This window comes from Periophthalmus magnuspinnatus, chromosome 14 (genome assembly GCF_009829125.3).
Source record: "Periophthalmus magnuspinnatus isolate fPerMag1 chromosome 14, fPerMag1.2.pri, whole genome shotgun sequence".
NCBI classification, from domain to species: domain Eukaryota; kingdom Metazoa; phylum Chordata; class Actinopteri; order Gobiiformes; family Gobiidae; genus Periophthalmus; species Periophthalmus magnuspinnatus.
In genome coordinates, this window is record NC_047139.1 from 1,542,217 (window position 1) to 1,566,202 (window position 23,986).

Consider the following 23,986-nt stretch of genomic DNA (forward strand, 5'->3'; position numbering starts at 1 on the left):
CTGCTGTCGGACAGACCAAGCTCGGACCTGAACCAGGACCTGAACCAGACTCCGCTTGGACTTAACTTGGTTTTACTTTGGGTTTTACTGTTTTTTGTGTGACCCGCTGCTGACCCCGGGCCTCCTCTGGACTTGGACCACAGTCCCAGGCTCAGGTCTGGTCAACCCTCCCGACTCTCCTCTCCTCCGCCCCGGGTGTCCTCCTTCCTCTCCCCGGTCACTCCACCCCGGGCATCCTCCCTCTTCTCCCGGGCCTCCTCCTCGCCCCGGACACCCCTGAGTCCTGCCCCCGCTGGCCCTCGCTCCAGGCTGGACCCCTCAGGCCCCGGGACCATGTACTACCTGCAGCTGGACAAAGAGCCGCTGTACCCGGCTCAGAGTCGCTTCGTGGCTCCTCCTCAGTACCAGGACTTCGCCGCGTATCACCACGCTCACCCCGGGCTCAGCGAGGCTCCTCCGGCTCCACAGCCCGCGCCCGGCCCCTGGAGCACGGCCTACGCTGCTCCTCCGCCCCGGGACGACTGGTCCTCTCACTACGGCCACGGACACGCCGCTCCGCCCGCAGGTACCGCTCTGTGTCCCGTAGACTGCGGGGAGAATAAAGAATAAAAATATAATAATAATAATAATAATAATAGTAGTAGTAGTAGTAGTAATAATAATAATATAAATAATTTACATGTAATATTTAATTCGTCTCTTTTGCCCAGTGTAGTTACTTTTATGTGTTTGATAATAAAATGTGAAAATAAGTGCGTTTTTGTGATGCTAAATATAGTCCCGGTAATTTTTGGACCATATGGGGCCTCCGTAGTCTCCTGTTTTATGTTTGGAGTTTATTTTATTTAGTTTGGAAACACAGATTTTTATTTTAGTCATCTATTTTTTGTGATCTAAGTGCAGTTTTTAAGACCAAATGCTCTGAAACTGTTATAAGATGATATTTGATTTAATGTGACAGACGGTTATTGTTGCACGAGCCTCTAAAAACTAAATCCTCATCAGGACATTTACTCTAAAGATCACTGCGTTTTTCACTCCACGTGTGTCCATCTTAACCTTCTGTCTCTCCCCGGTCCCTCTGTCCCTCTCTGTCTCTCCCCCCGGTCCCTCTGTCCCTCTCCCCGGTCTCTCTGTCCCTCTCTGTCTCTCCCCCCGGTCCCTCTGTCCCTCTCCCCGGTCCCTCTGTCCCTCTCTGTCCCCCTCCCCGGTCCCTCACAGCCGCCGGGCCGCAGCCTCCTCCTGTCTCCGCCTCGGTGGCTCCGGGCCTCGGCTTCAGCCCCGCAGATTACCCCGGGCCTCCTCCGCCGCTGCTGCCCCCCTCTCTGAGCTCCTCGGGCGGCCTGAGCTCGTCCTCCGGGCCGCTGTCCCCGGGCTCCCCGCAGAGACGGACCCCGTACGAGTGGATCCGCCGCAGCGCCCCGCCCAGCAACCCCAGTGAGTTTGACACAAACACACACGAGATTTAGTTTGTTTTATTTTAAATCTGTCATTGATGGAGAAATGAACCTTTTAAACATCTGAGACTCGAGGTTTAAAATGGCGCCGTTAGATTTTCACAAATACAAACGTAACATTTAAAACTTAAAGCACTTAACGAATAATTAGTACAAATAAATACAGTTTTATTTATATATTTTAAACCTTAAAGTCTGGAAACAGTGAGCAGCGCTGGAAGTAGTAAAAGTACAGACCGAGCAAAAAATACTCAAGGAAAAGTAAAAGTATCAAATACATAAATCTACTAAAGCAAAAGTATTTAAAAATGTAATTACAGAGTGAAAAGTTTGAATATTTCATGCGGATTTTCAGATCTAATAAAGATTCAAATGTAGAGATTTTGATAAAGATTTGAGCTGCATTTTGTTCAACAGAAACTATTTTATATTTTTGTTACGTGTTAAAAATAAACCTCAGCCTGTTCAGCAGATCTCACACAGTAATAAAAAATACTTTTACTTTTCAGTCCTGTTCAAAAATGTAGTGAAGAAGAAAGTACAGATACTGCTCTCATATGTACTGAAGTAAAAGTAAAAAGTACACTTTAAATTTCTTAACGTACCTCAGATTTATACTTAAGTACTATAGTACTTATACTTCATGATGTTCCACTGTGAGTCTGAGGCCGTTACAGCCGCAGTGTTCACCTTTTACAAACACATGAAACACGGGGACTGAAAGAGTCATTAAAACAGTTTAATTAGCAACATAAATTAATAAGTGTATTTAAGTTTAATTAATAACAGCATCATTAAAAACAGTTTATTAACAGTGTAATTAAAAGTTTATTAACAGTATAATTAATATGTTTAATTAATAACAGTGTAATTATGTTATTATAGTTAACATTGTGTTGGCCTAAAAATCTAATCTAATCTAAAAATCCAACCCTTCAGTCAGTTAAGACGGATTTTAGGCTGAGGATCCATTATTATTATGATTAAAAGAATATAATAATAATAATAATAATAATAATAATAGTAAATTATTATTATTATTGTAAATTAATAGCATTATTATTTGTAGTATTATTAGTATTATTCTTATTATTAGTAGGTTTATTTATATTGTGACCTAAAGTTAAAATAATAATCCTCCATTTCACAATTTTGCAGCTTTTCAAAAACCTTGATTTTTAAGAACAAAAATTAATCAAAAGAGTCAAATGAATGTGATGAACGGCCCTGAGTGTTACTGCTGCTCACCCCATCGTTTACACAATGTCCTAAAGGTCTGTGTTTATAATGTTGTGTCCTTGAGCAAGACACCTCCCTCGTCCCTCGTGTCCACTGTGATGTTTAAGTTCATGTGTAAATGTTGATTTGTTCTCTGGTAAATACAAATATTTATTTTTTTACAAATTTAGTTTTACAGGTTTTAATTAGTAATTTAAGCACAAATCTGAAAATTGCACTTTCACAAATTTGTTGTGCCAAGTTTGTCTCAAAATTATTTGTAAAACAGCAGGGGGCGGGGCTAGAGGGGGCGGGGCTAAACAGGCTGATATCATAGCGTGTTTGAAGAAGTGGACTGAGTGAGTGTGACGTCACCCAGGCTAGCAGTTATAGCGGCTAATCTGCAGTCAAGTTCCATAATTGTAATTCCAACTGCGAGTATCATAGCAACCAAAGAGCCAATGGGGAGGGAGCAGGCACTTAGCAACGCTGTCAATCAAACCTGTTGCTAACGCTAGCGGGACGAACCTGGAGGAAAGGAGGCAGCTCACGCTCACTTCCCTGTTCAAACGCGATGGCTAGCAGGTTAGCTATGTCCATTTATACAGTCTATGCTCAAAACTTGTGAAAGCATCATTTTCAGATTTGTACTTTATACCAGTGAACAATTCAACATTTACACATTCAAACTTTTTGGAACAACTGTACCTTTATAAGAGCAAGACACCTCCCTCTCTCAGGACAGAGACGTGTGAATGTGCCACTGTTCACAGACGAGTCATTTTCATATTTAAAGAGACGATATGAAGAGACCACAGACGCTCGGCTCCAGTCAAATGAAGCTCATCGAGGCTGGAGCAGGTGTAGCGGCCAATTTGTGACCCTATATGTGACAGCACGTATCATAGCAACCAAAGAGCCAATCTGGAATCTGAAGCTGTTGCACCGCTGGTTTGGCAGGGGGCTAATGCTAGCAAGAGCGACGTCGGGGAAAGAAGGACCTGATTTGTCTGTTATTAATGTTCAGATCTTGATTTACAGACACAATAGTGAAATAAAAACCCCAGGATCATGTAGAGGGTTAATACGAACATTTAAGACCAAAATGAGTCTGAAGCAGCAGAGACAGAGAGAGGGGACATAAAACTAAAAATAAACTCAAAAAAACAAAATAAATTAAAAAAATCAATTTAAAATACCTAAAAAAAACAGGAAAAAAGACAGGATCATCATCAAAAATAACAAAAAAAAGGGAAAAACCTCAAAATAACAAAAAAGTAAAAAATAAACTCAAACAAGAAAACAAAAAAAACCAAAAAACATTAAAATAAACTGAAAATAACAAAAAAAACCTCAAAATAAATATCAAAAAATGAAAAAAAAAACAAAAACGGATCATCATCAACTCAAAATAACTTAAAAAAAGGAAAATCCTCTATATTACAAAAAATTATAACAAAAAAAAAAAAAGTTACAAAAAAAACAAAAAAACAACTCAAAATAACAATAAATAAATAAACTCAAAATAAAAAAAACCCAGGATCATGTAGAGGGTTAATATGAACATTTAAGACCAAAATGAGTCTGAAGCAGCAGAGACGGAGAGAGGGGCGATAGTTTTTCAATAGAAAGTGAAATGGAGCCAGAGTAGATCAAGCGCGCGGCTAGCAGGTTAGCCTATTTATTTAATAGACTATGGAGGAGACTCAAATACAGAGCAGATGTTGTTTAAGCAGCTCTCGAGGCCAAAATAAGTCTGCTGTGTACAGTCTGCATCTAATTGTAAAGGCTTAATTTGTCCGAGAATTAGGAAGTGTGCGTTAACATGCTAGTAGTTGTTAGCATTACCGTGACTGCAAACTCCGCTCTGGTCTCTGAAAGTTGTGCTCGTTAACTCATCATCGTGAATAATTAGGGTGTTCAGAATGTAAAGTGTTCTGTTTCTCATGTTTTTAAGAGAAAAAAAACAGGTACAGACTTTAAAGAGAGGAGGAGAGAAGGAGGAGCAGAGAGGAGTAGGAGAGGGGGAGGAGAGGAAGGAAGTATTTGGTAGACATTTGTAAGTTTTTCTGAGGATGGGGAAAGAAGAGAGGAAAAAGAGGATGGAGGGGGAGGAGGAGAGGAAGGGGGGGAAGAGGTGGGAGGAAAGAGGGAGGAGAAGAGGAGGAAGTATTTGGTAGACATTTAAGTTTTTGGGAGTCTGGGGGAAGAGGAGGAGACGTGTGAACTCCTCTGAACCTCTCTCATGTAAATCAGACCAATATAACATGCTAACGCTAACAATACTAGTACGAATAGTGCCAAGAATACTGCTAATACTACAAGTATATGACTACTACTAGACCTGGTTCAGTCCTGGTTAAGTCCTGGTTTAGTCCCTGATTTAGACCTGGTTTAGTCCCTGGTTGAATCCTGGTTGAGTCCTGGTTTAGTCCTGGTTTAGTCCTAGATTTAGTCCTGGTTTAGTCCCGGTTTAGTCCCTGGTTTACTCCTGGTTTAGACCCTTATTTAAACCTGGTTTAGACCTGGTTTAGGTCCTGGTTTAGGTCCTGATTTAGACTTGGTCTAGTCCTGGTTTAGACCTGGCTTAGTCCTGGTTTAGACCTGGTTTAGACCTGGTTTAGGTCCTGGTTTAGTCCCTGGTTTAGACCTGGTTTAGACCTGGCTTAGTCCTGGTTTAGACCTGGTTTAGTCCTGGTTTAGTCCTGGTTTAGTCCTGGTTTAGTCCTGGTTTAGTCCTGGTTTAGTCCTGGTTTAGTCCTGGTTTAGACTTGGTTTAGACCTGGTTTAGACCTGGTTTAGACCTGGTTTAGACCTGGTTTAGTCCTGTTGGAGTCTCTGGTATGTTTGAGTGTTTAAATGTTTGCGGATCATTAGAGCCCGAGTCTGTGTTTGAGTTCAGTTAATACAGAATCACAGCGTTAAACCTGGACCTTCAAAATAAAAACATTTGTCTCACTTCACTTTTCACAGTAAAAGCCTCAGAGCAGCTGTGTTCTCTCACATCTGAAAGGACAAATCATGAAATAAACATAAAAATGAGCCAAACTAAACCATTTCTGAAGGAGCCACACGTGTTCAAATCATTTCATATCGTCAACATCAGACTCTTACTTTGAAGGAGCAGATTTATTTCATTTACATTTACTGTCATTTCAAATGTTGCTTTTAACATAAACGGTCGTGACACACTTTATGGGCTTTTTATTTCACTGATACAACTGTTTAAACTCAACAATAAAAATCATGTTTGGGGTAGTTCTGTTGGAGTGGTCATAAAAAGAAATAAAATAAAATCAAGTAAAACAAATAAAAAACAGTCGTGTTATTTCAACAAAAAATATAGTGAAATGTCCTGTGGAATGTGATGAAAACGATGATTAGACCCAGAAACTCACCGTTACAACAGAACTCTGCATTTTAAACATTATCTTAAATGTTCGTATTAACCCTCTACATGATCCTGGGGTTTTTATTTTGAGTTGATTTATTTTTTAATTTTTTTGTTATTTTGAGTTCTGTTTTTTTTTTTAAGTTTATTTTTTACTTTTTTGTAATTTAGAGGTTTTTCCTTTTTTTAAAAAGTTATTTTGAGTTAATGATGATCCTGTTTTTTTTTTCCTTTTTTAATAGTTATTTTATTATTTATATATATATTTTTTTTGTTATTTTGAGTTCTGTTTTTTTTTTAAGTTTATTTTTTTACTTTTTTGTAATTTAGAGTTTTTTTTTTAGTTATTTTGAGTTAATGATGATCCAGTTTTATTTTTATTTTAGTATTATTATTTTTTTGTTATTTTGAATTTATTTTAATGTTTTTTGTTTTTCTTGAGTTTATTCACTACTGCGTCCATAAATCAAGATGTAAAAATTAATAACAGACAAATCGGGCGCCTTCATTCACCGAAGTCATTCCCACTAGCGTTAGCAACAGGTTTGATTGACACCGTTGCTATGCGCCCGCTCTCTGGTAAACCAGCGGTGCGGGAAGGGGCGTTACCTTCTACAGCCTCGCCGACAAATTGGCTCTTTGGTTGGCACGATACTCACAGTCGGAATTCCAACTATGGAACTCAGCCCCGAAGTCGTCGCTGTAACCGTTAGCCTCGATTAGCTTCATTTGGAGCCGAACGCTGTGGGTGACGTCGCACTCACTCAGTTTGTGGCGCTGGGAAGTAACTACATACATGTACCGAGAACACGTTTTCAGAAGACGCATTTTGTGTAACAGGTCTCTTAAATGTGACTTTTGTTTCGGTTTTTGTCTTTTGTGATTTTCAGACGGTAAAACCAGGACCAAGGACAAGTACCGCGTGGTCTACACCGACCACCAGAGATTAGAGCTAGAAAAAGAGTTCCACTACAGCAAATACATCACCATCAGGAGGAAGGCAGAGCTCGCATCTGCGCTCAGCCTATCAGAGAGACAGGTGAGAGGCAGCAGCCAATCACAGCACAATAGTAGTAGTAGTAATAGTAGTAGTAGTCGGAGTAGCAGGAGTAGCTGTATTTTTACCAGTGTCTCTCTTTGTTCCAGGTGAAGATTTGGTTCCAGAATCGTCGCGCCAAAGAACGAAAGATCAACAAGAAGAAACAGCAGCAGCCGGCGTCCTCCACCACCACGGCCACGCCCCCAGGCAACGCATCCCTCACCCCTGGCAACAGCAGCGCCATGGTGACCAGCAGCATCAGCATCAAGGAGGAGTTCTGATTCGACGCCGCGGCTCCCGCTGACCGACGGCTCTCCACTGAGTTTAACCTGCGCAGGGTCCTGAGGGAGGGCGGAGCAAAGAACAGCCACAACCACATCCAAACTGTACTCGAGTAGCATAAAACTACTCCAAAGACTCCAACGTGAGACAATACACGGAACTGTCCCTTTATGAAACACGTCCTCTGCATTTGACCCATCCTTCAGCGTCTCTGGGTGAAACCTCTGTGGACCATAGACTGTATAATCAAAGTGACGTCACCCGCAGTGTTTAGCTCCAAATGACGCTCATCGAGGCTAGCGGCTAATCTGGAGCCCAGTTCCATATTTGGAATTTCGACTGCAAGTATCATAGCAACCAAAGAGCCAATCTGGAGTGAGGCTGTTGATGGTGACGCCCCTTCCCGCTCGCACCGCTGGTTTGACAAGAAGCGGGCGCTTAGTAACGATTTTAATCAAACTAACTGCTAGCTGGAGTCACCTCAGGGAAAGAAGGACCTGATTTGTCTGTTATTAATGTTCATATCTTGATTTACAGACACAATAGTGAAATAAAAACCCCAGGATCATGTAGAGGGTTAATACGAACATTTAAGACCAAAACGAGTCTGACAGCAGCGGCTATAGTGAGAGGGGACACCGTTTTTCAATAGAAAAGGAACTGGAACCTGAAGCAGGCCTACGCTCACTTCCTGTTTGGAACGCAGCGGCTAGCAGGTTGGCTATGTCCATTTATATATACAGTCTATGGCCCAGACACAGGGAGAACATGCAAACTCCACCCAAAGACCACATGCAATCCAAGAATCGAACCACGGACCTTCTGTAGGAGTGGCACAGACGGGTCAGCCCTTTGTCCCCCGTTCCAGTGACATTCTGACCCCTAGTGGCCGCTCAGAGAGACTGCAGATCTGAACCTGGACTCTGGAGCAGCTCTCGTGTTGTGGACTGGAGCCAAAATGGCATCAAACTTGAACTGATTTCTCCTACAATTGGGAGTAAAACTATAAGTCTGCAGTGGGATTCCAACCTGGTTTTTATCCTGGTTTAGTCCTAGGTTAGACCCGAATGTTTTAGACCTGGTTTAGACCTGGTTTAGTCCTGGTTTAGTCCTGGTTTAGACGTGGCTTGGACCTGATTTTGAGCAGGTCTAGACTCTCCCTCTGTGTGATTCCTCTCACCTTTCTGCATGTTTGTTTGTTAGCAGCTTTAGCGTCTAGCCTTATTCTAACTTCCTGAGTGCTCCGGCCGAGTCCTTGCGCCCTCTGCTGGAAAACACTGTAGCTTTCTCTTACCAAAAAATCAGGACTGCTCAGGTTTTCACTTTCAGAAATATAAAAAATAGAAGTTATAAATGTGAAGCTAAAGCCCAAAAGACAAGTGCATACTTTTCTGAATCACCCTTCACAAAATGGCCGACACTGTGGCTTGTGCCTTAAATGACAAGTTTTTACTGTTTTTGTAAAAGAGTGAATGTTTTGACCAATCAGAGCGCGCCTCAGCGTCATGTGACCAAATGAATGTAAAATGTGATTTTTATAAATGTGTAAATTTACTGTAATTTGCTTAAACTAAAGATTTATTTAAACTGAATCGATCTAAGTTTTAATTTCTCATTCTGCGTTTGGATTTTATTATTCTACATCCACAAATGAGACGTTCATTAAAGGGGTGTTCTGCCATTCTGCCTTCCTCCCATGTTATAACACTGTTCCCTCATCAGAAACACGCCTGAAGATCCCTATTCAAACTCACCTTATGGTTAAGTCTGTACGAGGCTCCGCCCAGAAGCCTACGTCACCCAACACACGACAGTTCTCCATAAATATGCAAAAAACATGACAGAAAACTACACAGCAACTTCACAAACCTGATGTGATGTGCAGTAGTTTCATTAGTGGGATGCACCTGATTGTGTTGTGATAGTGATCTGAAGGGGGAGGGGCTTAGCACAGAGAGCAAAGAGAGGGGAGACTCAAAGCCAAAGTCGAAAGTGAAACTTATAAAACAAATACATTTTTCTGAGGTGAATATAGCATTTTCAAAACAATAAAAGGAAACACGGTGATCTAAATATGTGATAAGTTACAGTTAATACCTCACAGAAGTAAATACCTCCTCTTTAATACCCCATAGAAGTAAATACCTCCTCTTTAATACCCCATAGCAGTAAATACCTCCTCTTTAATACCCCACAGAAGTAAATACCTCCTCTTTAATACCCCATAGAAGTAAATACCTCCTCTTTAATACCCCATAGCAGTAAATACCTCCTCTTTAATACCCCACAGAAGTAAATACGTCCTCTTTAATACCCCACAGAAGTAAATACGTCCTCTTTAATACCCCATAGCAGTAAATACCTCCTCTTTAATACCCCACAGAAGTAAATACGTCCTCTTTAATACCCCACAGAAGTAAATACGTCCTCTTTAATACCCCATAGCAGTAAATACCTCCTCTTTAATACCCCACAGAAGTAAATACGTCCTCTTTAATACCCCACAGAAGTAAATACGTCCTCTTTAATACCCCATAGCAGTAAATACGTCCTCTTTAATACCCCCTTGTTTTACATGAAGTGGTGACTAACTCTTCTCTTAAACCCGCCCACTTCCCTGTCACTGGTTGAACCCACCTGTCACTCACTTGGAGTGTGACTGACCAGTAGGAGGAGGAGTGGGTCTGTTTTTGACCGGCCAATGCAATCGTACTGAGCTTGAGTCATGTTTTAAAGCTGCACTGTGTAATCTTTCTAGTGTTCCTCTCCATGGAGATGTCATTGACCTGGAATGTTTCAGAATATGGTAATAAATGATGTTTTTATTTCTCAAAAACAGGCGTTCTTACTGTGAAGAGCGTCGCCTCTCCGCAGATTTGACCTGTAACCGGGCCCTCGGCTCTAAGCCCCTCCCTCCCGGTGACTGAAGCCTCATAAACGTTTCCATGGCGCTGTTTGCTCTTCTCTCAAACTTCCCTTTTTTCTCTTTATCTCCAGAATAACTTTTATTTATTTTCCCACAAACGGAACAAAAGTCTTATGAGATTATGACCCATCACACCATGGGATTTTCAAACTCAAACGACAAACCTACTGATACTTTGCAGCTAACGTCACCAACATTCTCTGGAGGTTGAAGCTAACAGGAGGCACCGCTCTGTCTAAATCTTTCTTAGACTTTAATCTGTGCTTTGTTTTAACTCAGTTCGATCATAAAGAACTGACTGATTTGTGATGTTAAACAAGAACGTCTTCAATAACATGACAGTCGCAAGATAGCTAGCATTAGCATTAGCCAAAAGTGTTTCAGTTAGTCACTCTCACCTTTTTGTTGAAAATCAAACTCCTAAACAGGACCATGAATGCTCGGACTGACCACAGGCTCCTGAACGGTCTTGTCTAAATCCATTTTGGCTTTTTTTTTCTCCTAATTTTCAGACTATTTTAAAACAGCTTTGACAGTGTTTATGCTAATGTGTGCATCGTGTCACCATGGTAACGGCTGAACATGCATGTAGACCCTGTGGCTTCGTATTCTCTCACGTTCTCATAAAATCTCGTGATAACAGCGGCACCAAAACAAATTAAAAAAAAAATAAACTGCTATAAAACTGTAAAACTCATTAGTGCATCTTACACAAAGTAAAAACAGATTTCACCAGTTTGAACAGAGACTGAAGAATCACAGAAAGTAAAATAATACACAAGGTAAAGTGCATTTTGTAAAGTACTCTGGTACATGGGCTAATCAGAGTACTGCGTTCAGAATATCTCCTAATGAAAGAGTGACTGTCCCAGAATAAGGTACTCTAAAGTAGCACCCAGAACTACCCAGAGTAAATATATTCAGTTATTTCTCAACACTGAGCCTGAATTATAACAATAACAACAACATTCCCCTGATCTGATTCTGACCCATGTTGTTTTATGGCCTTGCATTTTAAATAAAAGTATATTTTTATGATGCGCTCGTGTTTCTGAAAATGTGACTCTGCTTCAAACTGAAAACGCAGACGACATTTCCTCTCATTTCAGCAGAGTTCAAAGGTCACAGCGGCAGATAAACCCCTGCCCTCTGATTGGCTGATGTCTTCTGCGCTCCGATTGGCTGATGTAGGCAGAGGAGGAGGTCCATGATTGGCTCGGGGCTGTAGACGATGTTTCCTGTGCTCTGATTGGCTGAGAGACGGAGCAGCGCCTCTGAGTGACAGGTGAGGCGCAGGCGGGGGAGGGGGCAGAGGGAGACTTCAGGTAAGAACAATGTCGCTGTAAAATAAGGTCAACTGCTTGTCTCCATGGAGATGTTATTGCTTTGACTGGAATGTTCCACAGTACGGCATTAAAAACTTCTCTATCCATCATTTATTTCATTACAGAATTTTTTATTGTAAAAAATCCAGTGAAAACACTCCACAGATCTGACGTGGAACTGGGCTTAATGGCATCACCTGCTTATCATCTGTTTAATGCCATACTGTGGAACATTCTCAACAAAGCAATAACATTTGACTCATGAAGGTTGGTGCACCTAGCACCTTTTCCATTAGGCAGAGGAAAACAAGTGAATGGAGCAGTTACAGGTTCAGAGGAGTGACATGTAAAAAGAGCCACAGTCAAGTTCAATTTAAATGGAAAACCCGGCAAAGTTTTAAGAAAACAGTTAACAGACATAAAGAGCCAGAAATCTGTTACATAAGGCACCTTTAAAACACCTTTTTATATTGTTTCAGTCTTAACTTTTCAGTTTAAGTTCAAATAAAAGGTTTGGTTTTAATTTGTTTTTTCTTTATGTTTCAAGCTCTACTTTAAGTTCAATGTATTTCTCAAATCAGTTGTAACTTTACGTTTACACCATGTGCCCCTTTAAAGTTTACAAAATTGTCATAAATCCAAATAAATCTAAATGTTCATTAGTTTAGTAAACTATCTAGTAAATTTCAGTTAAATAAACAGCAGAAAAACTCACATTCAGTTTTATCAAGTGCAAAAAGAACAACAGCTTGTTGAAAAGGTAAAGTGAACAAGGTTTACCCTTTTCTATTTTAATATAATTTGGTCATGTTCAGTGGGCCGGATTAATAAGCCTAAAGGGCCGTGTGTGGCCCCCGGGCCGTAGTTTGCCCATGTCAGGTGTAAAGTGTCTCAGTCCTACCTCAGTCCTACCTCAGTCCTACCTCAGTCCTACCTCAGTCCTACCTCAGTCCTACCTCAGTCCGCTGTTTGTAGGAGGAGCACGCGCCGCGCTCCTGGCTCTGTCTGCGTCTCAGTGGGAAGTTTACAGTCCAGAACCTTCTTCCAGCTTCTCCCGGTGGAACAAACCCTGTCCTGCAGAACAGACCACGAAGAACATAACTTTAATTAATTTAGTAAGAATAAAACTGCTCTAAATGAAGCGGAGCGTCGGACGGGGCTACGTGACTTTGTGAAAACTCAAAATGGCGGCTGCTCAGTGCTACAACGTTTTAGCATGTTTTTCACATTAAATATACCCAAAATACATAAAATAAAATATGTTCAGGCATAAACAATATCAAATAAAACTATAATTAACATAAATAAGCCGTTTTCTGCCGTCTTCGTCCAGTTTAAACTGTTTTAATTACCTCGTTTAACCACAGAATAATGTACATTACAAAAGCAGACAAAATAAAACATAAAACTCACCTAAAATCTTCTCGTAACGTCTTAAACTCTTATGTGGCTCACATTCCTCCTTCGGTCCAGTAGAACAGGTCTTTTTAATATTTCTCTAGTTTTCTGCTCCTGTGCGTGCTCGTTCACACCGCGGGGCGTGCTCGTTCGCGCTGCTGTAACAGGCCTGGCGCTGCTGCGCGGCCTCGTGGGTGGGGGAGGGGCGTTTGAAAAACTTTATTTAAAAAAACAAACAATATTCTTAAAAAAAATAAAAAATTAAATAAAAATAAATAAATAAATAATAAAAGCCAAATATTAGTTTTGCTAATTATATTTATATATTTATAATAATTTTGTTTTAAGTTATTTTAATCACATTTTAATTAACTTATTTATTAGTATTTATTGACCCTTTTCTGTCATGAAATGCTGATATTACCGAGCCTATTTGTAACGGGGTTCACACACCTGTCTATAAAAAGTGTCCTAAAAAATGAGTTAAAGTTCAAATGACAGGTCTTCATGTTTTTCTATAGTCTCTGTGCACAGAGACAGTCTCTGTCCAGTTTAATTCCTATGAGTTTTTTCTGAGTCACGATAAAATGAATAAATATTTAAAGATCAGGCGGTGGACATGGAGCTGCAGGTGGATTGGGGGTCAGGGGTCAGAGGTTAGGGGGTGGACAGGGAGGGCACTTCTGTGTTTAGAAAGAGACATGTTTGTGTCTCAATGCTAATGCTAATGCTAATTTTGAGGCATGGTAAATATTAAAACAACACCGCAAACTTAAGTGTTCTTCATATAACAATAATTGGGTAGTTTTTATTTTCCTTAATTAGAATTTTAAAAGGTTGTTTATTTCATCTTTTCTAACTTTAATAAAAGTGACTGTTAGCTTTGAGATACAGTGAGCTAACTAGCATACTGCTGTGCACAGAGCCTACTCTCACATGGTTTGGTGGATAGAACCTGCACTAAATATCAATCAGAGTTTTACAGTAAGTTACGTAAAAACTTTCTTCTCAAAAGGCTGTTTGTTTTATTCGTCTGGAAAATAAACGTGATATTTCTGTTTGAGTTGATTTACTTTTTTTAATTTTTTGCAAAATTTGAACCACAACAAGATATTTTAGAAATGTTTTAGCACATGTATGACTCCCAGGATCTACCAGCATGTACTTTGACAGGTGAGGACTGGTGAGGACAGGTGTAGACAGGTGTCGACAGGTGTCGACAGGTGAGGACAGGTGTAGACAGGTGAGGACAGGTGAGGACAGGTGAGGACAGGTGTGGACAGGTGAGGACAGGTGAGTGCTGCAGGATCCTCAACACAAAATGGCCTTGTCTCTGTGGTCTCTGGTTCCTGGTCTCGGTCCTGGTCTTGGTCCTGGTCTCGGTCCTGGTCCTCTTCTTGGTCTTGGTCTCGGTCCTGGTCCTGGTCTCGGTCCTGGTCTCGGCCCTGGTCTCGGTCCTGGTCCTGGTCTTAGTCCTGGTCTTAGTCCTGGTCCTGGTCTTAGTCCTGGTCTGAGGTTGAATCAGGTCAGACTGAGCGTGCTCCACTTTCGCTCTCGTTTATGGAGCGTTTTTTACGGCTCGTCTCATAAAAACTCGTTTTACAGCGACGTGATTCTCATAAAAACAGATTTCACATTTCAAATGTGAGTGTGTGTTTATATGTGTGTGTGTGTGTGTGTGATGGGGTGTGTGTGTTGGGGTGTGTTTACATGTGTGTGTTGGTGTGTGTTGGGGTGTGTGTGTGTGTGATTATGTGTGTGTGTTGGGGTGTGTTGGGGTGTGTGTGTGTGTGTGTTTATATATGTGGGGGTGTGTGTGTGTGTGTGTGTGTTTATGTGTTTGTGTGTGTTTATATGTGTGTGTGGGGGTGAGTGTGTGTGTGTATATGTGCGTGCATGTGTGTGTGTGTCTTTTAAGTGTGATGTTGTGAGTTATACAAATAAAAAAAAAAAGTTTGAATATTAAATAAACAAAAAATGTTTTAAAAAATGTAAAAAAACAAAAAACAAAAACAAAATAAAACAAAACAACCCATACAGATAAACTAAACTCTGAACTGTAAAAGCAAACATTAAAAAAACAACCAAACAAAGAAAAAAAAAAAAAAAAAAAAATATATATATATATATATATATATATATATATATATATATATATATATATATATATATATATATATATATATATATATATACAAAGATAAGAGAAGAATATCCACAGTGCCATGAACAAAGACTCAAATTTAAATATAATAAATATATAAATCACAAGTGTAATTAATGTCGTCTCTAATTGTGTAAATAAAAAAAACCAAAAAACAGAATTTTAGGTTAAATAAACAAAAACAAAAAAATGAACAAATATTTTACTCATATAAATAAAAATATATAAATACAGTTTATAAATGTTCTTTTCTCAAATAAAATCTAAAAGTTCTGTTTTGTTTTTTATTTTGTTAAACCCCCACACGTTTATATTTATTTATATTTTATTTGAACTGTTCACTTCTGATTGTGGTTGATTTGTTTTTTGTTTGTTTAGAGTCCGGCTCATTTATTATTTTACACTTAATTAAAGAGTAATGATGTTTTTATGACTCTCGTTAAGGCTCTTTACAGTTTAAAGGAGCAGACAACATGAAACTCTCCTTTAACAGACTTTGACTTTACGCTGTTTATTTGAAAATCTTACATTTTTCTTATGGCTCAGAGATTTTAGAACCAAATGTTTTTATTGCAAATTAAATTAATACATTGATATTTAATTTATTAAATAAGAAATAAAGTTAAATGTATTTGTTATTCAGTAATGTATTAAATAACAGAGAGGAGAGAGAGAAAAAGGGGGAAGAGGGAGAAGGAGAGAGAGACAAAGACAGAGACGAGTTGGCGCTCTTTGACCTCTGACCTTTGTCCCGTCATAAAAAGCCCGTCAGGGTGGCTTTAATAACTCTGTGCAAACATCCTAATCACAAACACAAAAACCCAGCTCCATGAGGATTCCACCTCCATCGAAACAGCTCAAACCAGAGGAGACGGGGGAATCGAACCAGCAACCGCCCCGTGACAGGGACACACAGACGTCAGACCTGAGTCTACGTTAACGTCACATGATAAATCTGATCATACGTCCACAGTTTCTCTTACAAATACTTTGACTTTTGTTTGAGCTGTTCAGTGGAGCAGTACTTCAGTCAGGAGTATAGAAGAATAGAACTAGCAACCCCCCCGTAAGAGGGAGGACTGAACATGAGGCAAGTTCAGGTTTAACCCAGAGGAAAACACTGTTAAACCTGGATTAGTCATAACATCAGATAAGTACTCGAGTAAGAGTACTGTTACACTGCAGAACATAGTACTCGAGTACTGTTACTTCAGTAAAAATATTACTCAATTAGGAGTAAAAGTACACAGCTAGAAAGTACAATTACTTTATAAAGTTACTCAACTAAATGTAACTGAGTACTGCCACATCTGAAGCTGAGGATATGATTTAATTTGAACTTTAAATAAAATAAAATGATTAGTATTAAAACTTAAAGGGCCCTCTGACCTCTGCTCTCTGACCTCTGCTCTCTGACCTTTGACCTCTGCTCTAGTGTTTCCTCGTCACAAACAGACCTGGAGTCGTTGTGTTTTCTTTCATTCAAACATCTTTAACACATAAACTCTGCACATTTAGGCTGGGTTCTTCTCTCAAACTGGAAACATTCTGTTCCACCTTGTGATGTCATCATGTGGTGATACAGGAAGTGCTCCACTGTGTTTTTAAACTCCACACACCTTCACTAGAATCATTTGGTTGATTTCAGCTCTGGAGCTGCCAAACTTTACTGAACTAAACTAAAAGGAGCTGTTCACTTGAAAACTACCACTTGATGACATCACAAGGTGGAGCAGAGCGTTTTGATCTTTGTAGATGTAACAGACTAATAATAAAGTGACTCAAACATGTGAATGAAACAAAACACAACTCCAGGTCTGTTTTTGAGGGTTTATAACGCAGCGTAAAGTTCACATAATCCCTTGTGCGTAATATTTGACCTTTGACCTCTGACGGTGCAGATATAAAAACACTGAGCTGATAAAACCTGCGGCGAGATCAGGAAGTGCCGTAAACTCAGGTGAGAGCGAGGACACATGTACGCATCACTTCCTCCTCACAGGTCAATGATCCACAGCCTTATCAGGAATCTGACCCACAACCTCCGAGCAACACACTCAGAGACCAGGAGTCTGACCCACAACCTCCGAGCAACGCACTCAGAGACCAGGAGTCTGACCCACAACCTCCGAGCAACGCACTCAGAGACCAGGAGTCTGACCCGCAACCTCTGAGCTCTGCTGACATCTTGTGGTGAACTCTTAACTTTACAGTTTTTGTTTTAAAATTTTGAAGCATAAACCAGGACTAGACCAGGACTAGACCAGGACTAGACCAGGACTAGACCAGGACTAGACCAGGACTAGACCAGGACTAAACCAGGACTAGACCAGGACTAGACCAGGACTAGACCAGGACTAGACCAGGACTAGACCAGGACTAGACCAGGACTAAACCAGGACTAGACCAGGACTAGACCAGGACTAGACCAGGACTAGACCAGGACTAGACCAGGACTAAACCAGGACTAGACCAGGACTAGACCAGGACTAAACCAGGACTAAACCAGGACTAAACCAGGTCTAAACCAGGATTAAACCAGGACTAAACCAGGACTAAACCAGGACTAGACCAGGTGGTGCACATCGCCCTCTAGTGGGAGCACAGAGCTGTGACATATAAAGTGCTGAAATATGAGTTTACGGAGTTTACGTCTGTAAGTTTGTTTGTTTTTTTACTTGTTGTGTCCAGATGTGATTTCTGTTTGACTCTGTTGATTTGCTAAGACTGTGTTTGTGTTTTTACCAATGCTAATTGCTACTAGCTATGCTAACAGACGTCACATTGTTTTCCCGGTCATTACCCGCTCTGAGGCTAACGTGCTAGCATCTGTTTGTCACGTCTTTATGTGATTCTTTGTCTTTAGAGACTGATCATGTTTTATGTGTTTGTTTTACAGTTTTATAAAGAAAAATACATCAAAGTGAAGTAAAGCAACACTACACAGAACCAGGACTAAACCAGGACTGAACCAGGACTGAACCAGGTCTAAACCAGGACTGAACCAGGACTAAACCAGGACTGAACCAGGACTAAACCAGGACTGAACCAGGACTGAACCAGGACTAGACCAGGACTAAACTCCTAATATTGACTTCACTCAGTAAATGAGTTTATTACATTTATTTTTTATTTTATTATTTGTTTACAGTTTTATTTAGTTTTAATTAAAAACATTTTATTTCACTTTTTTAATTAAAAAGTGAAATAAAATGTTTTTGACGCTTTAGTTTCATCAGTGGAGCAGGTCCCAGAGGCAGCAGCAGCACAACGCCGCAGAACACGCCCCCAAAAACGACTTCAGCCCGCCCCCAAAACCAGAACCAAGACCAGAACCAAGACCAGGAATGAACCCAGGGACAGAAGAACGGTCATCAGGCTTCATCAGGTACACTGAGGAGACAAGGAGACAAGGAGGGAGGAGAGAGGAGAGAGGAGACAAGGAGGGAGGAGAGAGGAGACAAGGAGAGAGGAGACAATGAGAGAGGAGAGAGGAGAGAGGAGACAAGGAGAGAGGAGAGAGGAGACAAGGAGAGAGGAGACAAGGAGAGAGGAGACAAGGGGACAAGGACAGAGGAGAGAGGAGACAAGGAGAGAGGAGACAAGGAGGGAGGAGAGAGGAGACAAGGAGAGAGGAGACAAGGAGAGAGGAGACAAGGAGAGAAGGAGACAAGTTAATTAATGGAGGTTTTGAGAAAAATTTACAGGACTAAACCAGGACTAAACCAGGACTAAACCAGGACTAAACCAGGTCTAAACCAGGACTGCCTCAGGTGAGTTTTACCTGTGCTTTTGGGCGTGTCCCAGGACGCAGCAGGAGGAGCTGGAGGAGGAGGAGAGGAGGCCTGGTAATAAAAGGGCTGAGGAGGATAAGACTGAGAGAGAGAGAAAGAGAGAGATGGAGGGAGGGGTGTACAGAGAGAGGGAGAGGATGAGAAAGAAAAAGGAGACATGGGAAAGAGAAGAGAAGAGAGAGAAGGGGGGGCATACAGAGTGATGGGAGTAGGGAGAGAGAGGAAAGGGGAGATGACAGGAGAGAATGAGACAGAAGATGAGAGGATGAGGGACAGAGGATGAGGGACAGAGGATGAGAGATTGAGGGACAGAGGATGAGAGGATGAGGGACAGAGGATGAGGGAGAGAGGATGAGGGACAGAGGTTGAGAGGATGAGGGACAGAGGATGAGAGGATGAGGGACAGAGGATGAGAGGATGAGGATGAGAGGATGAGGGACAGAGGATGAGAGGATGAGGGACAGAGGATGAGAGGATGAGGGACAGAGGATGAGGGACAGAGGTTGAGAGGATGAGGGACAGAGGTTGAGAGGATGAGGGAGAGAGGATGAGGGACAGAGGATGAGGGACAGAGGATGAGGGACAGAGGATGAGAGGATGAGGGACAGAGGATGAGAGGATGAGGGAGAGAGGATGAGTGAGAGAGGATGAGGGACAGAGGATGAGAGGATGAGGGACAGAGGATGAGGGACAGAGGATGAGAGGATAAGAGGATGAGAGGATGAGGGACAGAGGATGAGAGGATATGAGGATGAGAGGATGAGGGACAGAGGATGAGGGACAGAGGATGAGGGACAGAGGATGAGGGACAGAGGATGAGGGACAGAGGATGAGAGGATGTTACATATTGTAAGTACATGACAGTCCTGTGTCCTGATCATTTTTCAGGAAAGTGTCACATAAAAATGCAGTAAATCAGGTTCTGGTTTGGTTCAGTTTAGTTTTAAAGATTTTGTGACTGGAGCCAGAGACAGTTAATAAAAAAGGACAGAGCTGTGTCCACGTCACTCACTCCACGTCTTTATACAGTCTGTGGTTTGACATCTCATTTTACTAAACACTTCAGGTCATTTTAGATTTCATTTAAAGTTTAAAAGGTTTTTGCTCCAGATGCCCTCCCACTGAAGTGAATACCTGGTATCCTGGAAAACCGGGGGCAAAGCCTGGAGCCGGAGCGTACGGAGGAGGCTGATCCATCTGAGAGAGAAGAGGGTTAGACCAGGACTGAACCAGGACTGAACCAGGACTGAACCAGGACTAAACCAGGACTAAACCAGGACTGAACCAGGACTGAACCAGGACTGAACCAGGACTAAACCAGGACTAAACCAGGACTGAACCAGGACTGAACCAGGACTGAACCAGGACTAAACCAGGACTAAACCAGGTCTAAACCAGGACTAAACCAGGACTGAACCAGGACTAAACCAGGACTGAACCAGGACTGAACCAGGACTAAACCAGGACTGAACCAGGACTGAACCAGGACTGAACCAGGACTAAACCAGGACTAAACCAGGACTAAACCAGGTCTAAACCAGGACTAAACCAGGACTGAACCAGGACTAAACCAGGACTAAACCAGGACTAATCTAGGACTTAACCAGGACTAAACCAGGACTAAACCAGGACTAAACCAGGACTGAACCAGGACTAAACCAGGACTAATCTAGGACTTAACCAGGACTTAACCAGGACTAAACCAGGACTAAACCAGGACTGAACCAGGACTAAACCAGGACTAAACCAGGACTAATCTAGGACTTAACCAGGACTAAACCAGGACTAAACCAGGACTAAACCAGGACTAAACCAGGACTGAACCAGGACTGAACCAGGACTAGACCAGGACTGAACCAGGACTGAACCAGGTCTGAACCAGGTCTAAGGACTCTGCTCTGAGGTAAAACAAAGGATTTATTGTGGTCTAACTTTGCAAAGTCACACTTTAATTATCCAATCAGAGGCAGGAATGTGGTGACATCATCAGTCATCGGGTCAAACGGAATAACAAGTTGCACGTCAGATGCCCTCCCATCCTCCTGTATCCCTGTGTGTCAGATGCCCTCCCGTTCTGTCTGCTTCAGAGATACACACACACACACTCACACACACAGAGAGACACACACACACACACACACACACACAGAGACACACACGCACACCCAGACGAGGCCAATGTGAAAGTCTGACTCTAAAATTCACATTATTTTAGTCTCAGCGAAACACAAACGTTTAAACTCATTCCATCAAACTCAACCCAGAAAACTCTGAACAAGACCTGACCCAGCGAAAGAAAAGTTCACCTCACCTCTGTCTGTGTCTGAGGAAGAAGAGAACGAAGTGAGAGACGGGCGAGGACGAGAGAAAAGTGAGAGGAAGAGAGGAGAGAGAAGAGGAGGAGAGAGGGACACGGGACAGTGTGAATCTGAATCACGAGTCTCTGAGGTCAAGCCTGTCCATTGTCTCCTCTCTCTCCCCCCTCTCTCTGTCCCCTCTCCCTCTCTCCCCCTCTTCGCTCTCTGTCCCTCACCCCTCTTTTTCCCTCTCCCACTCGCTCCCTCCTTCTTTTTTCTCTTACATTAACAAACATTTGCATTCACGCCACATTCTGAGATGCGACAGCTGCAGCTGTGGCCATTTTGTTTTGTTTCAGCTGATAAATAAAATAAAAGCACAAACATTTCTATTCTAAATCCTCTTGTTTACACCTAACCCCTCCCCTTTCCCGCACAGCCCCTCCCCTTTCCCCTGACAGCCCCTCCCCTTTGTCCTCATAGCTCCTCCTCTTTTCCCCATAGCCTCTTTCATAGCCCCTCCCCTTTCCCCCACATTGCTCCTCCCCTTTCCCCTTTTAGCCCCTCCCCTTTCCCCCTCATAATCCCTCCCCTTTGCCATTATGACCCCTCCCCTTTCCCCTCATAGCCCCTCCCTTTTCCTTCATGTAAATAAACATCACACATTTGTTTTTTTCTCATACAATTTTTTATTTTTATTTTGGTTATTTCAGATCATGACATCATAAACGCAGCCTGCCCCAAAGCATTCTGGGAGATGCAGTTTTTTTTCTGAGGTCTTGTCAGATACATTCACAAAGCCTGTGCTACTGCAGTACTTTTACCTGCGTACTTTTACGACAGTACTTTTAAATACTTGATATACTTCAGGTTTGTGCGTCTTTACATTCACTTAAATTATTTTAGATTTGGACAATTCTGTGTCAAACTTTAGCAGCGGCAAAATATCACTTTTATACATTCAACATAACAACCCCTTAGTCCTGGTTTAGTCCTGGTTAAGTCCTGGTTCAGACCTGGTTTAGTCCTGGTTTAGACCTGGTTTAGACCTGGTTCAGTTCTGGTTTAGACCTGGTTTAGTCCTGGTTTAGTCCTGGTTCAGTCCTGGTTAAGTCCTGGTTTAGACCTGGTTCAGTTCTGGTTTAGACCTGGTTCAGTTCTGGTTTAGACATGGTTTAGTCCTGGTTTAGTCCTGGTTTAGTCCTGGTTTATTTCTGGTTAAGTCCTGGTTTAGTCCTGGTTTAGACCTGGTTCAGTTCTGGTTTAGACCTGGTTTAGACCTGGTTCAGTTCTGGTTTAGACGTGGTTTAGTCCTGGTTTAGTCCTGGTTTAGTCCTGGTTTAGTCCTGGTTTATTTCTGGTTAAGTCCTGGTTTAGTCCTGGTTTAGACCTGGTTCAGTTCTGGTTTAGACCTGGTTTAGACCTGGTTCAGTTCTGGTTTAGACCTGGTTTAGTCTTGGTTTAGTCCTGGTTTAGACCTGGTTCAGTTCTGGTTTAGTCCTGGTTTAGTCCTGGTTAAGTCCTGGTTTAGTCCTGGTTTAGACCTGGTTCAGTTCTGGTTTAGTCCTGGTTTAGTTCTGGTTAAGTCCTGGTTTAGACCTGGTTTAGACCTGGTTCAGTTCTGGTTTAGACCTGGTTTAGACCTGGTTCAGTTCTGGTTTAGACCTGGTTTAGACCTGGTTCAGTTCTGGTTTAGACCTGGTTTAGGACTTGTGTTTGTTAAAAGTTTTTTTTTCAATAAAAACCCAGAATAAAACATTTCAAACCTGTAAATAAATATAAATCCACAGTTTGTTCATAATTATAATAACAACACAAAAATAGCTCAGGAGCCGCTCAGGAGCTGCTCAGGAGCCGCTCAGGACATTTTGTTTAGTTTGGTTCAGGTTAGTTTGACCTTTGATTTTTAATTTTTCATGAGATTCTTGTGAATAAAAACATGTTTATGAAGTGTGTGTGTGTGTGTGTGTGTGCAGGAGGCCAGCAGAGGGCGCACAGACTCCACACACTGCAGGACAAACTCTCTCTGTTTTTCCATCTATTTCAAATGAAAAGTCGTCGATCCTCCCGTCCGTCTGCAGTGTGAAGGTGAGCGGACGGGAGCACTTCTGGAACACCACCTGATGATGTCACCGGGTGGAACAGAATGCGCCTCTTGCTGGTCACGTGTGTGTGTTTCATGTGTAAAGGTTCGACGTCATGTGGACAGCTCCAAAAACAGAATCAAAACAGACAAAGATTATAAAGGAGTCTTTAAACGTACCATATTTACATTACATCATACACCTGCAGCGCGGGGGAGGTCAGAGGTTAGAGGTCAGAGGTCAGGAACAAAGGACCAGAGACATTCTTTAGGAGTAGGTTCTTCTTCTGTATTTGTAGTTTGAGCAGAGCCTTTTCTCATGCACTTCCTGTAGTGTGATGATGCTGCGTTCATGTTAGCTCGTTAACATCGTCTAATGGAGCTAACGAGCTAACTCAATGATCCCGACTTTCCGAGATAAAAGCACAAGAACGCAAACAAGCCGGAAAGCCGAGTTCCTGAGGAGTACAAGAACGCAGCATTTGTAGTTTTTTTGTGGTCCTCCTGTTTCGTTTTCATACTTCCTGTAGTTTTTTTTTTTTTTTTTTTTTTTTTTGGACTTTAACTTACTTCCTGTAGTCTTCAGGAGGAGGGGCGGTGGGTTTGTACCTG

General features: G+C 41.7%; 2 protein-coding genes across 2 annotated transcripts; one reads left to right on the forward strand and one right to left on the reverse strand.

Moving 5' to 3' along the window:
* The first annotated feature begins 109 nt into the window (after positions 1 to 109).
* LOC117381726 (homeobox protein CHOX-CAD-like) lies at positions 110 to 8,979 on the forward strand. The gene is made up of 4 exons (XM_033978729.2): positions 110 to 565; positions 1,222 to 1,437; positions 6,957 to 7,105; positions 7,213 to 8,979. Exons 1-4 carry the CDS (start codon positions 334 to 336, stop codon positions 7,384 to 7,386), a joined length of 771 nt encoding a protein of 256 aa, XP_033834620.1. The 5' UTR covers positions 110 to 333; the 3' UTR covers positions 7,387 to 8,979.
* A 9,448-nt stretch (positions 8,980 to 18,427) lies between these two features.
* Positions 18,428 to 21,379, reverse strand: LOC129456790 (cysteine-rich and transmembrane domain-containing protein 1-like). Its single transcript, XM_055226660.1, has 4 exons — positions 21,306 to 21,379; positions 20,129 to 20,191; positions 18,985 to 19,075; positions 18,428 to 18,593 (listed from the first exon to the last, which is right to left on the reverse strand). The coding sequence occupies exons 2-4, from the start codon at positions 20,189 to 20,191 to the stop codon at positions 18,436 to 18,438; spliced, it is 312 nt and encodes a 103-aa protein (XP_055082635.1). The 5' UTR covers positions 21,306 to 21,379; the 3' UTR covers positions 18,428 to 18,435.
* Positions 21,380 to 23,986: the final 2,607 nt, after the last annotated feature.